The following is a 14,989-nucleotide window of genomic DNA, read 5'->3' as shown; positions in this document are numbered from 1 at the left end:
GAGCCCTGTGAGCTGCTTCTCGATTTTAATCCAGGAACAGTAGACAAAGAGATGCTATCCATGTTGTTGGATAGAAATTTGGCAGAACTGAGACTGTGGAAGCTGGGTCACTTGAATTTTTACATTATGTATTACCAAATGAGAAACCACATTGCCTCCTTGGTTTCTGTGGAAAATTGCCATATTCATATTACTTTAAGGATCTGTGTATAACATACCTTGTTTCATTTATCTCCAGATGTATAATTATCCAAAACTCTTTCAGTGGTATATCCTGAAGGTGCTTCTATAAAAACAAACACTACATGTATTCATTTAGTGATTTAAATATTCCTAGAATAGTTTTTTTTCTTTTTTCCCCCCTCTAAATACCAAATTTTAATGGAGCTTCTCTATATTTCTTATTTTTCATCTTTTAATTGCTGCTGCCACGGTAAAATTTCCCTTTACTAGTAAAAAAAAAAAGCTTTATTTTGAATTTTGTTTAGGTACCACATATCATGTATCAGTTAGCCTCAATGAAGATTCTGTTTTGAACTAGATGTATCCTGTCAAGAGTTTGCCAAGTAATCCCATTGCTTCCTCTAAGAGCAAAAATTCAGTGATATTTCTTCACAAGTGATATTTTGCCCCAATACTTGTGAGTTTGATCAAGAAACAGATGATCTTTTATATCGGAAATACTGTGAGTTAAAAATTGCCAAATCCCTTTTCAGTATATTCCAAGCACCCCTACAACACTTTACCTCCCTGTCTTTAATGGTTTCTAAACACATGGCCATGTTTGGATTTGGGTTTGATTCCTATATGAAGATTATGGCACCAAAACATTTCTAAACAAACGTTTGAGTACAAGGCTAGATTGGAACGTCAAATTTCAAGGACTATATTGTAATTTGATTTGAATGTGCTGAAGTGAGCAATTATGATTTGCCTAAATATAATACAACAAATCCTTCATGTATATTTCATTTTTTTTCTACTTGAAGACATTCATGTATATATTTTAACTTCAGATGTATTTAAAAATAATAAACCTTGTATCAAAATTCTTCCAATAAAATTTGTTTCAAAATCTTCACCTGAATTGTGTCTATCAGTTTGATAAACTGAAAGGAACATTGTGAACCTAACAATTACTGGAATCAATGCTAGAGGACTTAAGGAATGAAAGGGAAAGAATGGTGTTCAGGACCAGAAAACGGGAAAACTCACCAGAGGGAGGAGATGCTGGGAGATTGGAAAGGTCCTCCTTGTGGCTCTTACCCGTTATTATACCTTATAAACACATCTCACAGTATTTACTTCCAGATATTTACATTAACCCCAAATTGTTCTTTCACGTTATTCTCTATGCATGACCTCAACTTACAGGAAATAAAGACCAAAACCAACATGAGCATCTGTTATCTTTCCAGATGTTTTTTTCCCTCTAATCAGAAGCAATAAAAAAATAACTTCTCCACAAAAACCCCAGATCCCATTCATCCCACCTTCTCAAACATATTCTTCTATCAAAGCAGCCTCTTCACTATCAATCTCTGCCACACGGTAAGGGCTTTATATTCGGTGTGTCTGCTGCTGAATACCTTATATGTGGTCTGAATGTGTCCTTTCTAACCATTTCCATAACTCCTGCTAATATGGCTTCAGTCCTCTTTATTTTATAGAAGTTAATTAAAGGCCCTTAGTGCCTTACTTCTTGTCACATCCATGGCAGAACTACTAACATCTCAAAATCAACAAAGAGAAAATTATTTTTTCCCACTCAAATAGCTTCTGTCAGAATCCCTTACATAATTCTTGGAAATCTAAACATTGCCTTTGTCCCCTTCATTTCCTAAATTCCCTATTGCAAAGTCCTTCCCTTCTTCATTCCTTCGAAATCTTTTACATTCACCTTTTGCATTCCCACTGCCTTATTCCTGGATGTCATTGATGACTGCACGCAGTCACTATGTGGAACTATCTAGCTTCCCATGCCTGGCTTGAGCCACCTCCATGGCACCCCCTCCCCTAACCATCAGCACAAACAATTCTGGCCTTAGGCAGGAAGTACAAGGAATTTCTGCTGAATCAGACTTTTGCCCAGGCACTCTGAAAACATTTCCTCTATCTTGGCTTCCTGATTATCTTCTGCTGGCCCTTCTGCACACTGGACTTTGACCTGCTAGATCTAGAGCACCTGCCAGGGACTACCTGCCTTTCCTGTGTTCTCTAGAATTAGCCTCTGGCCTAAGGAACTCTACAGTGGCCCATCACCAGTCCCCTTAGAGCAGCCTCTTCTGTTTACAGTCTGGTTTAAGCAAGTGATGTATTATAATACTTCACTACCTAATCTTTATCTAGAGTTTTGTTTCCTCCCCCACAGAAGCCACCCTATGTTGTACTGACAGACTAGGTAAGCTTCTCAGTTTTCACTTGCAGTCCTCCAGCTCAGGAATCTGGAACAGCTCCATAATGCTCATCAAATACAAATTCCCCTGAACAACTTTAGAAACTCGTAATGCTTTTCCTCTCCTCCTTATCCAATCTCATTACCTACAGTATGACAATAAACTTATCATTACTCTAGACCACAGAAAGAGCAGACAGGGAGAGACCAACTGGTCCAACAGATGCAGACAGAATGACAGCAATTTAGTATTTTCCATTCTGTAAAAAGGAAGGAAGGAAATGAAAAAAACGAAAACAGCATTTCAGTGGGATTCCAGTTCATTCAAACAATCTATTAGCTCATCCAGCCCTATTTCCAGGTTTAAAAAACAAAACAAAACAACTCTACCATAAGGTAGGCTTAGCACATGCTACTAACATTTAAATGTACATTTCAACTTTATCTCCTAAATTCCCATAACCAAGAGAAGTAATAAAGGTAACAGTAAGATAATACTCAAATGCTTTGAGTCTGGCACACTTTAGGCAATCAAAATTTATTGGAAAAAATGGATGAATTTAATATAAAGTTTAATTCCTCGGAAAATGGTTCTGTATGCATTGTTAAAGTAAACTGCATTCTTTTTGTAAGACAGCCACTGCTAAAACAAAAAATACAAAAACAAAAGCATTCAAAGAGTATCTCCTGAATGTAGGCAGATAATAGTATTTTAAAAGGGTGACATTGTATAAACATGAAATTCAGTTTCACATCTAATCATACTACAGTTTCACAGCAATTAAAACCCTAACATTTGGCTTGGACTTTTGAAAATATCATACCACTTCCAAAATGATAAGTAAAATAATATCTGTCTGATAAGCCATCACTGTTTTCCCACGATAGGCATTAAGTTAGATCAAACTGTTGTTCAACTTTACAGGGGTTATCTGTCCTGTATGTGTGTCATACTACTTCCCCTTGAGCAATAATTTGTACACAGGCCATAGATTTCTACAGAACTTCAAAACAAGACAAAGTTACTACATTTGTAGTTCTATTAGTTGGAGCAAAGACTTCCCCCAAGCAATTCTGCAGTGGTGGCCAAAAACTATGGAAACCCACAAGAGCTACATACAAGAGGAGGAAATTTTTCTCTCTTTAGTGGAGCTATGGTTTAAAAAGGGTAGAACCAGCCCCTCTGCTTTTTTTCTTTCTGTCCCTCCACATGGGTGAGGATGTAGGCTCAATCATGAAGATATGAGACAGAGCAACTGTGTAGAGTAACAAGAACCCCAAGTTTATGGCCAGAGGACTGAAAAGGGGAGCCTAGGGAACCAGGAAGCAGCAGAGAGATCATGGAATGGGAGGGGCAAAGGAAAGCAACCTCATGAAGTTGTTTATGAACCCTCAAGTCACTAATGTTTGGATCTGATCCTACTCAGCATACCAAAACATCTTCAGAACTAAACTAGCCAATCAGCTAGGTCCCAGACTGTCTAGGTCCCCTACTGAGGGGCACAACCTGAAATAGATCCAAAGAAAACTGCAATCCTTGAAAACTGAACGGACACAGCCCACAGAAGGTAGATTAGTAATTACATTCTGAACCTAACCAGGTTGACTCCCTATTGGAACAAATAGATTGCCATTCTCCATAGAATCTGAACAAGACCCAGAATCTCATAATACTCACAATGTCCACACTACAATAAAAAATTATTCTATAAAGTGCCACAAAAATTTCAACTTGTGGAAGAAAAACAATCAACAGATGAGGCTGAGATGACATCAATATTGGAATTACCTGACAAAGACTTTAAAGCAGCCATTATAAAAATACTTGAACAAGCCATCAGAAATAATCTTGCAACAAATATTAAAACAGAAAATAGAAGATATAAAAAGAACAAATAGAAATTTTATATCAGCAACTAAAAAACAAACAATATAAACCCAAACCATACAGAATGGATTCAACAGAAAATGGAGCAGGGGAAAGAGTCAATGAACTTGGAGCTAGATCAATAAAGTTATCCACTCTGAATGGCAGAGAAAATAGACTGGGGGAAAAAAGAAAGAACAGATCTGAGAGACCTGGGGCATAATAAGAAATGTCTAACATTTGGTATCAGAGTCCTGGAAAGAAAGGACTCTGCATACCATGCTGAACCGGACAGTGCTGGAAAAATGTTTGAAATAATGGCTGAAAACTTCCCAACCTGGCAAATAAACCTACAGATTCAAGAGGCTATAAGCCAACTCCAAAAAGGACAAACCCCGAAATATCCACACCTAAATGCATCATAATTAATTTCAATCAAAATCTCACGAGCTTTATTATAGATATCAACTAGTCCATTCTAATATTTATATGGAAAAGCAAAAGAACTAGAATAGATAAAACAATTTTGAAAAAAGAATAAAATTAGAGGAATCAAACTACCTTTTTTAAAGATTTACCATAAACCCAAAGTAATCAAGATAGTGTGGTATCACAGAAGGGAAACATAAATCAACAAAACAGCAAAAAGATCCATACAAATATGGCCAACTGATTTTTGACAATGGTGCAAAAACAATTCAATGGAGAAAGGGTAGTCTTTTTAAAAACTAATGGTGAAAAAATAAAGATAAATAAATAAAAACTAATGGTGTTGGAGCAATTGGACATCTATATGCAAAAAAAGAACCTTGATATTAAAACTCACACTTCATACAAAAATAAACTCTAAAACGATCTAAATGTAAAATGCAAAACTATAAAAATTTTACAAGAAAACACAGGATAAAATCTACATGTCTTTCAGTTCGATGATGGGTTCTTAGACATAGTAACAAAACATAATCCACACAAGAAAAAACTCATAATCTGTATTTCATCAAAATGAAAAACTTTTGCTTTACCAAAAGACATGGTTAAGGGAATAAAAGGACAAACTATGGATTGGGAGAAAATATTTGCAAATCACATATCTATCTGACAAAGAATGTGTATCCAGAATATGCAAAGAATGCCCAAAACTTAAGCATAAGAAAACAATCCAAATTAAAAGACATGAATGAATGCTTCATTAAATAGGATATTAAAAATGATAAATAAGCATGTGAAAGATGTTAACATCATTGCACTAGGACAGTGCAAATCAAAACTATGATGACATATACCACAACATGCTTATCAGAATAGCTAAAATAAAAAATACTGCCAATATGAAATACTGGCAAAGATACAGAGCAATGGCAATTCTTTCACAATACTGGTGGGATTGCAAAATGATAGAGTTACTCTGCAAATCGTTTCAGGGGTTTCTTACAAATATGCATTTACCACATGACCCAGGAACCCAGGAACTGCATGGAGCACTGGGTGTTATACGAAAACAATGAATCATGGAACACTATATCAAAAACTAATGATGTACTGTATGGTGACTAACATAATAGAATAAAATTAAAAAAAAAAAAACTCATGTCATATAAAAACCTGAATGTGAATCTTTTAACTCTCTATATAATTGCTAAAAAGTGGATGGGTAGAGGCTTGAATATAAAGGGATAGTGGGAGGGAGTTTTTTTGGTGATGAAACTATTTGTGTCTAGATTATAGGCGTGGTTTCACTGACTGAGAATTTACTATTAAAGAGCTAGAAACTACTAAACAAATAAATGGAGTATTTAACTACCAAACACTAGGATTTCATGATAGTAGACCAAAAATAAGAGTGTTCCTTTTTCTGATGAATAATGCACACTTTTCATTTTACAATTTCATTTATTTATTTACAGAGCATGGGACTGGGGGAGGGGCAGAAGGAGAGAGAGAGAATCTTAAGCAGGCTTCATGCTCAGTGCAGAGTGGGGCTTGATCTCACGACCTGAGACCATGACCTAAGCTGAAATCAAGAATCGGACAACTGAACCACCCAGGCACCCCTACAATTTCATTTAACTTGAGGTTAAATTATACACAGAATAGTGTCATCAGAATTAGCAAATAAAGGCGCCCTGTTAAATTTCAGTTCAAATAAATAACCATCTTTAGTATAAATGTGTCCCAATTATGGAATGGGATATATATGTATATATATATAATACATATATATATAATACATATATATATAATGAATATATATATTCATTATTTATCTGTAATTCAATTTAACTGGGTACCCTATTTTATCTGGCAATCCTTATACAGAAAAATGCACAGATCCTAAATCTATATATTTGAATGAATTTTGGTAAATGTTTATATCCATACAACCAATACCCAATCAAGATAGAGAACATTTCCATTACTTTCAGGTTCCCTTTTGTCCCTTGCCAATCTTCATTCTCTCCACCACAGGCAAGGCCTGTTTAATTATTTCTGCCTATTGCTAAACTTCATATAAATGGAATTGTATAGTCCGCTTCCGTGTCTGGCTTCTTTCACTTCTTTTTTTAAATTCATGTAGGAGTCAGTGGTTCATTCCGTTTTATTGCTAAGTAATGTTCCATTGTAAAATATAGCAAAATTTTAAAATCCATTCTATTGATGGACACAATCCTTGGTTCTAGTTTGGGGCTATGAATGAATAAATATATACAGTTATAAACATTCTTGTACAATTTTTGTCAAGGTCTTCATTTCTTTTGGGTAAATGCCTAGAACTGATCTTGCTAGTTCACAGGATTTAATTTATAGGAAACTAAAACTACTTTCCAAAGTAGTTGTGCCAATTTATATTCCTACCAACAGCAGGCAAATTTCAGTTACTCCATATCCTTGCAAATGTTACCATTGTTAGTCTTTAAAATTTTCGACATTCCATTGGCTTTGTTAATTTTATTGTCCATTTTCTATTTCACTGATTTCTGCTGTGATGTTCAGTATTTCCCTCCTTCTTAATTTTTATACGCTTTTCTTTTTTTTCTAGCTAAGATGGAAACAGATCATTGATTTTATTTTTTTAAAAAGATTTTATTCGGGGCGCCTGGGTGGCTCAGTTGGTTAAGCGACTGCCTTCGGCTCAGGTCATGGTCCCAGGGTCCTGGGATCGAGTCCCACATCGGGCTCCCTGCTCGGCGGGGAGTCTGCTTCTCCCTCTCCCCCTGCTTGTGTTCCTGCTCTCGCTGTCTCTGTCTCTGTCAAATAAATGAATAAAATCTTTAAAAAATAAAAATTAAAAAAAAAAAAGATTTTATTCATTTATTTGACAGAGAGACACAGCGAGAGAAGGAATACAAGCAGGGAGAGTGGGAGAGGGAGAAGCAGGCTTCCCGTGGAAAAGGGAACCTGATGTGGGGCTCAATCCCAGGACCCTGGGATCACGACCTGAGCCAAAGGCAGACTCTTAACCACTGAGCCACCCAGGCGCCCAGATAATTGATATACATTTCTAAGCACTGCTTCATCTGCATCCTACAAATTTTCACATTTTGTTTTTGTTTTTATTCAGTTAGATGTTTTATTTCCAAATATTTAAGACTTTTCTAGACACCTTTTTGTTAGTGATTTTTAACTCCATTGTGGTTAATAGCCAAGCATATGGTCTACTTTGCTGAACGTTTCATACATGCTTGAAAATAATGTCTATTCTACCACTATTGCATGTAGTGATCTAGCAGTTATCAGTTTGGTCCAAATGCTTTTTGTTCAAATCATCAATATTTTTGTTAGTTTATCAGTTGCTAAGAGGTTCATTAAAATCCTCAACTGATTGTAGACTTGTCTGTACCTCCTTTGTCAGTTTTTGCCTTGTGTATTTTGAAGCTGGTATTCAATGAAGACACATTTAGGATTATATCTTCTTGATGAACTACCCCTTTTTTATGAAAAGTCTATCTCCAGTGTACTCCTTCTTTTAAAGTCTATTTTGTCTTATATTAATATAGCCACTTGTTTTCTTATGCTTACAGTTTGCATGTTCTATTTTTCCTCATCTTGTGTCTTTAAAGTTTAACTCTTGTAGACAACATATAGTTGGGCCTTTAAAAAAATCTAGTTTTTAATTGGAGTGTTTGATTTACATTTAAGTAATTACTAGTTGGGTTGCATTTAGGTCTACCATTTTGCTATCTGTCCTATATATTTTTTACCTATATTTCCTGCTTTTGGATAAATCTCCTTCAGTATCCAATTTTAATTCCTCTAATTTTTTTTTTTTACTTCTGCCTTATTTTTTTATAGCAGTTGCCAAGGGATTTCAATACATAACATACATAACCTTATCAGTCTATAGTTAGTATTCCACCACTTTATTTTTTTAAGATTTTATTTATTTGACAGAGAGAGAGAGCACAAGCAGGGGAAGCAGCAGGCAGAGGGAGAGGGAGAAGCAGACTTCCCGCTGAGCAGGGAGCCTGATGTGGGGCTCCATCCCAGGACTTTGGGATTGTGACCTGAGCCGAAGGGAGCCGCTTGGTAACCGACTGAGCCACCCAGGCATCCCAGTATTCTACCAGTTTAAGTAAAATGTAAGAACTGCCACTGTGTAATACCCTTTAACCCCTGTAACTTGTATTACTGTTGAAATCTAACTATACACCAGTATACCATGCTAAATTCAGTTATCTTTTAAAAACATTAAGAAAAAATTGAGTCCACGGGAGCCTGGGTGGCTCAGATGGTTAAGCGTCTGCCTTCGGCTCAGGTCATGATCTCAGGGTCCTGGGATCGAGTCCCGCATCGGGCTCTCTGCTCCTTGGGAGCCTGCTTCTCCCTCTGCCTCTCTCTCCCTCTCTCTGTCTCTCATGAATAAATAAACTCTTTAAAAAAAAAAAAGAAAAAAAGAAAAAATTGAGTCTTTTATACTCACATACTATTTCCTTCCATCTAATGTCATTTATGTTCAGCCTAAAAATCCTCCCTCAGCTTTCCTTATAGGTCTGCTAGTGACAAATTCTATTTTTATGAAGACTGCTTTATTTTGCTTTCATTTTTGAAGGACGTTTTTACTGGATATAGACTGGTAGGGTTTGGTTGGCTTTGTTTTTTAACTTCAGTACTTTATAGATCTCTTCCTGTTGTCTCATGACCTCCATTGTTTCTGAGGTGAAGCAGGCAACATTTATTGCTCCCCTGTACGTAGTGGGTTCCCTACTACCACTCATGGTGGCTTTTAAGATTTTCTCCTATCTTTGGTTCTCATCAGTTTTAACTACGATGTCTTAGGTGTTTTCTCTGTATTTATTCTGCTTAGAGTTCACTGAGCTTACTGGATCTGCGTATTTATAGTTTCAACAAACTTGGGAAAAATTTTGACCTTTACTTAACTCATCTTTTTTCTGCCCTATTTTCTCTCTCTTCTCCTTCTGGAAATCCAGTTACATATGCACTGAACTGCTGCATATCACCCCACGTGGCTTTGCGGCTCTGTGCTTTCTTTCTTCCCTCCAACCTTTTTTTATTCTTTATTCTTCAGATAGGATAATTTCTATCCATCTGCACTTCATTACAACCATTTATCCTTTTCATCTTTGAGCCTAGTTCTGCTAACTGCTTTAAAATCCCCATCTGCTAATTCCAAGATCTGGATTATGTTAGGATCTCTTTCTACTTCCCCCCTCCCCCCCCCCCGCTTTTGACCAAAGATCACGTTTTCCTGTTTCTTTCAATGTGTTATCTTATATTCTAGTCATTGTTGATATCCTAAAGAGACTCATTTTGTTATCACACCCTGGAAGTGTTATGATATGTTCCAACAGGCAGTTAAATTACTGACTACTCACCTTGATTTTATATTACATTAAAGGTTTTCTCTTTAGATTCAGTGCAAATCCTTAGCCCTGGGCATAGTCTTTTCTAATACATGGCCATTCTAGGGATTTGACAGAAAGCCTAAGATGCTTACCAAGCCTTCTAACTTGTCAGGATTCAAACTCGAAATTCTGTTTTCTCTTGCAATACAGAGCAACAAGCTCTGCTCAGATTTTTCAGCCTTCCAGCTCTGGCTTTCCACCAGGTTCATGGAGACTTCCCTGTACAAGCACAATTCAGGAGTTAGCCAAAGAGTTAAGAGATTTATATGTAGATTGGAAGGCTGGCTTCTTTCTCCTTTAGTGCCACCTTCATTTCCAGAATTTCCTCCTCAATATAGAGGTCCTCTAGCAGCCCCCAATTTCTCTGACCCCTCAAACCAGTAAGACTGCAACCTTCTCTTGAGTTCTAGCCATCCCTTACCGGACAGACTTGGGAAATGTCCTGAGGGAAAAAGCTGTATATAAGCATAAGTCTCAGCCTGCTTTTGGTCATTCCCCTCAGGGTCTTTAGACAGTTATATTTTGTCCAGCGTTTATTAATTGGGAGGGCTTATATATTACAAGCTATTCCACCATTACCAAAGGTAGAAATCTTTCCTTTTATAATAATTATTCAATGCTTGCTTTAATGCTTCAGAAGAAAACAACACAGAATTAGCATTTAAATGTCCTTGGCTCTCTCCCCTTTTGTGTAACAGACTAAAAATGGAATATTTCATATATATATGAAATATCTTTTATCTCAAATGAAATAAGTCAGGGGCCCCTAGTTGAGCGTCCGACTCTTAATTTCAGCTCAGCTCTTGATCTCAGGGTCGTTAGTTCAAGCCCTGTGTTGGGCTTCATGCTGGGCATGGAGACTACTTAAGAAAAGAAAAATGTCAAAATGATTTCTTGTTAATCACTGCTCCCCGGAAGTAGGAAAGTGTACATTCAACTTCCAATGAATTTAACGAAAGTTAAGCTATGGTTGATTAAGCCTCGGAAATAGTTAAAGTTAGACCAACTAAACTAGCATATAGCAAAGCTATTTCTGTTATGAACTACCAAAAAGTACAAGGCTCTACAGTCATGAAATATAATAAATGGAGTGCTATTTACAACTGGGAGAAAGAATGTGACTACATACATACATACAGTGCCATATCAACTGAGCTAAGTGATATGACAAATCTTGACTAACCCACTGCCTCCAAATTTAAATTTTTTAAAACTGTATTTTGTAGTAAGTTTTCCATTTGTCAACTTGGATGTGAAAGATGTTATTTAAAACCAAACAGCAACTGTACATGGCTGGCTGAACATTTATAATTCAACAATTATATAACCTCCAAAATACAGCAGAATATGAACCACATAATTAGGATGTCAGCTAAACAAGACAAGGCAATTCAGAAGGATGTCATTTTGTGGCATGTGCTCAGCTGAGCTTTAAGTAAGTAGGACTGTTGGGTGGGACTTATTCTTCCCACCTCTGCTTATATGCACTAATACCAACTGCTGTAAGGACAACTCATCTTATCGTCAGGACAGCTGACTTTTTAAGAAAGAAGAAAGTTCCACGTTGTATAAACTCATTTCATAAGTAAAAACTGCTTTTAAACAACTCGGTTTATGAATGTCTCTGCAACTTTTCAGGCTTGGTCTGCTCCATGTGTGTATATCCTGAAAAACTACTAAAATAGAAACAACTGATGATGTTATAGGGAAAAAAAACTCACTGCCACAGGAAACCAAGTATTGTTGAATCAACATCTTTCTTCTTGGTCACTTGCTTTATAATTATTAGGTAAACCAAAAGAACTGTTCATTTTACAAATATGTGTATATGCATATACGACTGAAATTAGTATCTAACAATAGAAAATGTCTAAGTTCATGAAGTTCATCAACAGGATTCTGAGCTATTTTCTGGTATGGAAAACAAACTTAGCATCTCCATCTCCAGTGGATGCATGTTGTCGCCTGTGATAATTAAGGAGTGTAATGGTCCTCCCAAGTCCACAGCACACATTTGCTGCAAAGTGCCCGCTGCAACTTTCTGGTCTTCGGCTCCAACCCTGGCTAAGCCAACACAGAGTGTCTTCTCGGTGACTGCTATTAAGAGAAGAAAAAAATACTGCCATTCAATTCAGCAAATGCATTATCCCGCCCGACATTTAAACTAACATTAGTACCAAAAGTACATTTAAAGAAGCCCCAAATATCTTAAATCTCCTGAGTCACTCATTACAGACCAATTACCTATTGATTTATCTAAAGCTTTTCTAAATTATATGAACTACCTGACATGTAAAGTGGTACTTCCTAACTTTACTCTTTCAGAATTCTTTTTTTTTTTTTTTTTTTTTAAGATTTTATTTATTTATTTGACAGAGAGAGACATAGCGAGAGAGGGAACACAAGCAGGGGGAGCAGGAGAGGGAGAAGCAGGCCTCCCGCAGAGCAGGGAGCCCGATGCGGGGCTCAATCCCAGGACCCTGGGATCATGACCTGAGCCGAAGGCAGACGCTTAACGACTGAGCCACCCAGGCGCCCCCTCTTTCAGAATTCTAAAGGCTTGCCCTTGTTTAAGTTTTCAGGACTTGATAAACAATTATGTATATCCATACTCTTTATGATTGCATAGCATTTGTCTTTAAATAGCTTCTGAGTGAACAGTGTTTACTACCTGCCTGTATTTTCAATAAGTTGCTTGAGATATGTTCACACTGACCAAGATATACTAGAAAAACAAGGGGATTATGAGATAAATACACAGATTTGATTTTTTGCTTGGCCACCTAATCAGCTATGTCAAACTTTAGTTTTTTCATTTTTAAAACAAGAATACTATCTTTCTTAAATGGTGGTTGTAAGGGATAAGATAACAGACATGAAAGAATTTAGTAAACTACAGAGCCCTGAACAAATAACAGGCATTATGACATTACTTATGCTTTTAAGTACCAACCTTCTGATGGTTTTGTTTACTTGGGAAAGCTGTCCCAATGGAACATGATCAAAATGGGGCAAATGATATTACAAGGACAAGCAGGCATGCAAGTTTAGGCCTAAGTGTACGGAATTATGAATACGGAACACCCCTGCACATTATTTGTTTCATGACTTTAACAAGGCCTACTAACGAGAAAAAATCAGCAACAGTCATTCAAGAATCTCTTCATGTATCTTTTTCCATCAAGAGATAGGTACTCAAAGGCAGTCAGCACCTTATAACAGAATATGACAGTTTCATTAAAGAACCTCTCAATAAAGATTTACTGATGACCAACACTTCATTATATACCACATACAGTCTGGTACAGAAAACATACTTAGTATCTCCATCTCCAGTGGATGCATGCTGTCTCCTGTGATAATTAAGGAGCGTAATGGTCCTCCCAAGTCCACAGTACACATTTGTGGCAAAGTGTTAAGAGTATAAGGATAAATTCTCTTTTTACCCTGAAGAAAACTATCCTCGGTCTCAGTGTTGTGAAAGAGAAAAAGCAGAATAAGTGTATTTTTTGCAGGATAGATCTCACCATACACAGATTTAGGCTAAAAAGGAAGTTCTGCATTTTACCTAAATACTTACATATTAACATATTTACATAAAATCTGATTTACAGTTAATTTGTGAAAAATCCTCACTTTCTGGAATGGTATTAATTTTCCTAGGAAGAACTCCATTATTTTTCCTTCAGTACAACTTTCAGCCTATGAAATTTAAGTTAAAATTGATTTAAAAAATGACAAGAAAGAGTACAATGCAAACACACTGACTCTTGCTTCATTGGTGGTGGCGGTGGTGGTGGGGTGGGTGTGTGTATGTGAACTTGTATCAGGTACATATCTTAATGCAGCAGTAGGGAATATGAGAACCCTTTTAGGGCCTTGAGTACCTGGTTCTTCTCCTCGTATTCGTTGATTCTGAACAATCTCCAGAAGTTGCTGGGCTGCTTGGTTTACGCTCATATACCGAGGAGGTTCATAGATCTTCCTTCCTCTGTAAGTATAAAACTAGATGCCACTGTTCTTAGCCATGAACTTACATAATACATTTTTAATGCAATTATTCCCCCAGGTATAGTCAAGTACCACAGTCCATATTCTGTCTGAAGCATTTGCACATTACCCACTTTAAGCATACTAAAGCATGAATACCATAATTTTCTAAGTTTAAGCTTTTTTCATTTTTCTACTTCAACTATCCTCTCATCTCACTGAAATGCTGGCAGAAATAAAAGCCCAACAACTTAATGATAAATGTTCAAGTCAAAGTTACTGTTATTTAAGTGATATCCTAGGCAAAAACAGTTCAAGTTAAGTGGCAATTTGTTCTAGATCCTTGCTTAATCAGGTTCTATAGTGTTCACTTTTATTACCATGTTTAAGCCACATATTCCTCTTTCCACTTATTCCTCTAAGAAAAGTAAACTAAAGCGATAAATATCTGAAAATCTTGGAGGGTTGGATGTGTTACTTCTGATGGCTTGAAGCCTACCATGTCTGCCCAATAAGCATAATAAAAATACTGCTTTTGTAGCTTACAAAACAGTTCATATATTTTACTGACTTTCAAAACAATTCTCTAAAGTCAGCACTGTCCAAGAGAAATGTAATGCAAACCACAAACATAATTTTAAATTTCCTAGTAGCCATATTAAAAAAGGTAAAAAAAAAAAAAAAGGCAAAATTAACTTTTTTTACCCAATATATCCAAAATATATTTCAACATTTACTCCTATAAAAATTATTAAAGAGACTGTTTTTGTACTAAGTTTTTAACATCTGCTATTTCATACTTGCAGCACATATTAATTCAAGTATTAAATTTTCATTAGCATACCTAATCTGCATTTAAATTCCATAAAATTCATG

At 36.3% G+C, this 14,989-nt stretch overlaps 1 protein-coding gene across 8 annotated transcripts in view; it reads right to left on the bottom strand.

Moving 5' to 3' along the window:
- Window positions 1-2,697: 2,697 nt before the first annotated feature.
- Window positions 2,698-14,989, bottom strand: part of DPH5 (diphthamide biosynthesis 5) — a 48,332-nt gene continuing 36,040 nt past the window's right edge. For 7 of the 8 annotated variants that reach the window (XM_064588744.1, XM_064588743.1, XM_064588745.1 and 4 more), the window contains exons 7-8: window positions 14,011-14,114; window positions 2,698-12,220 (exon numbers count right to left, since the gene is read on the bottom strand). In XM_064588744.1, the coding sequence (XP_064444814.1) occupies window positions 12,012-12,220; window positions 14,011-14,114 (313 nt within the window). In that variant the 3' untranslated portion in view covers window positions 2,698-12,011. The remainder of the gene's footprint in view (window positions 12,221-14,010; window positions 14,115-14,989) is intronic. The other variant, XM_064588748.1, reaches the window with a different exon arrangement.

This window comes from Mirounga angustirostris, unplaced genomic scaffold (assembly GCF_029215605.1).
Source record: "Mirounga angustirostris isolate CCGP_5_RB_7025 unplaced genomic scaffold, mMirAng1.0.hap1 SCAF_4, whole genome shotgun sequence".
NCBI lineage: Eukaryota > Metazoa > Chordata > Mammalia > Carnivora > Phocidae > Mirounga > Mirounga angustirostris.
Note: the sequence above shows the minus strand (reverse complement) of the source record. Positions and strands in the feature narration are given on the sequence as shown.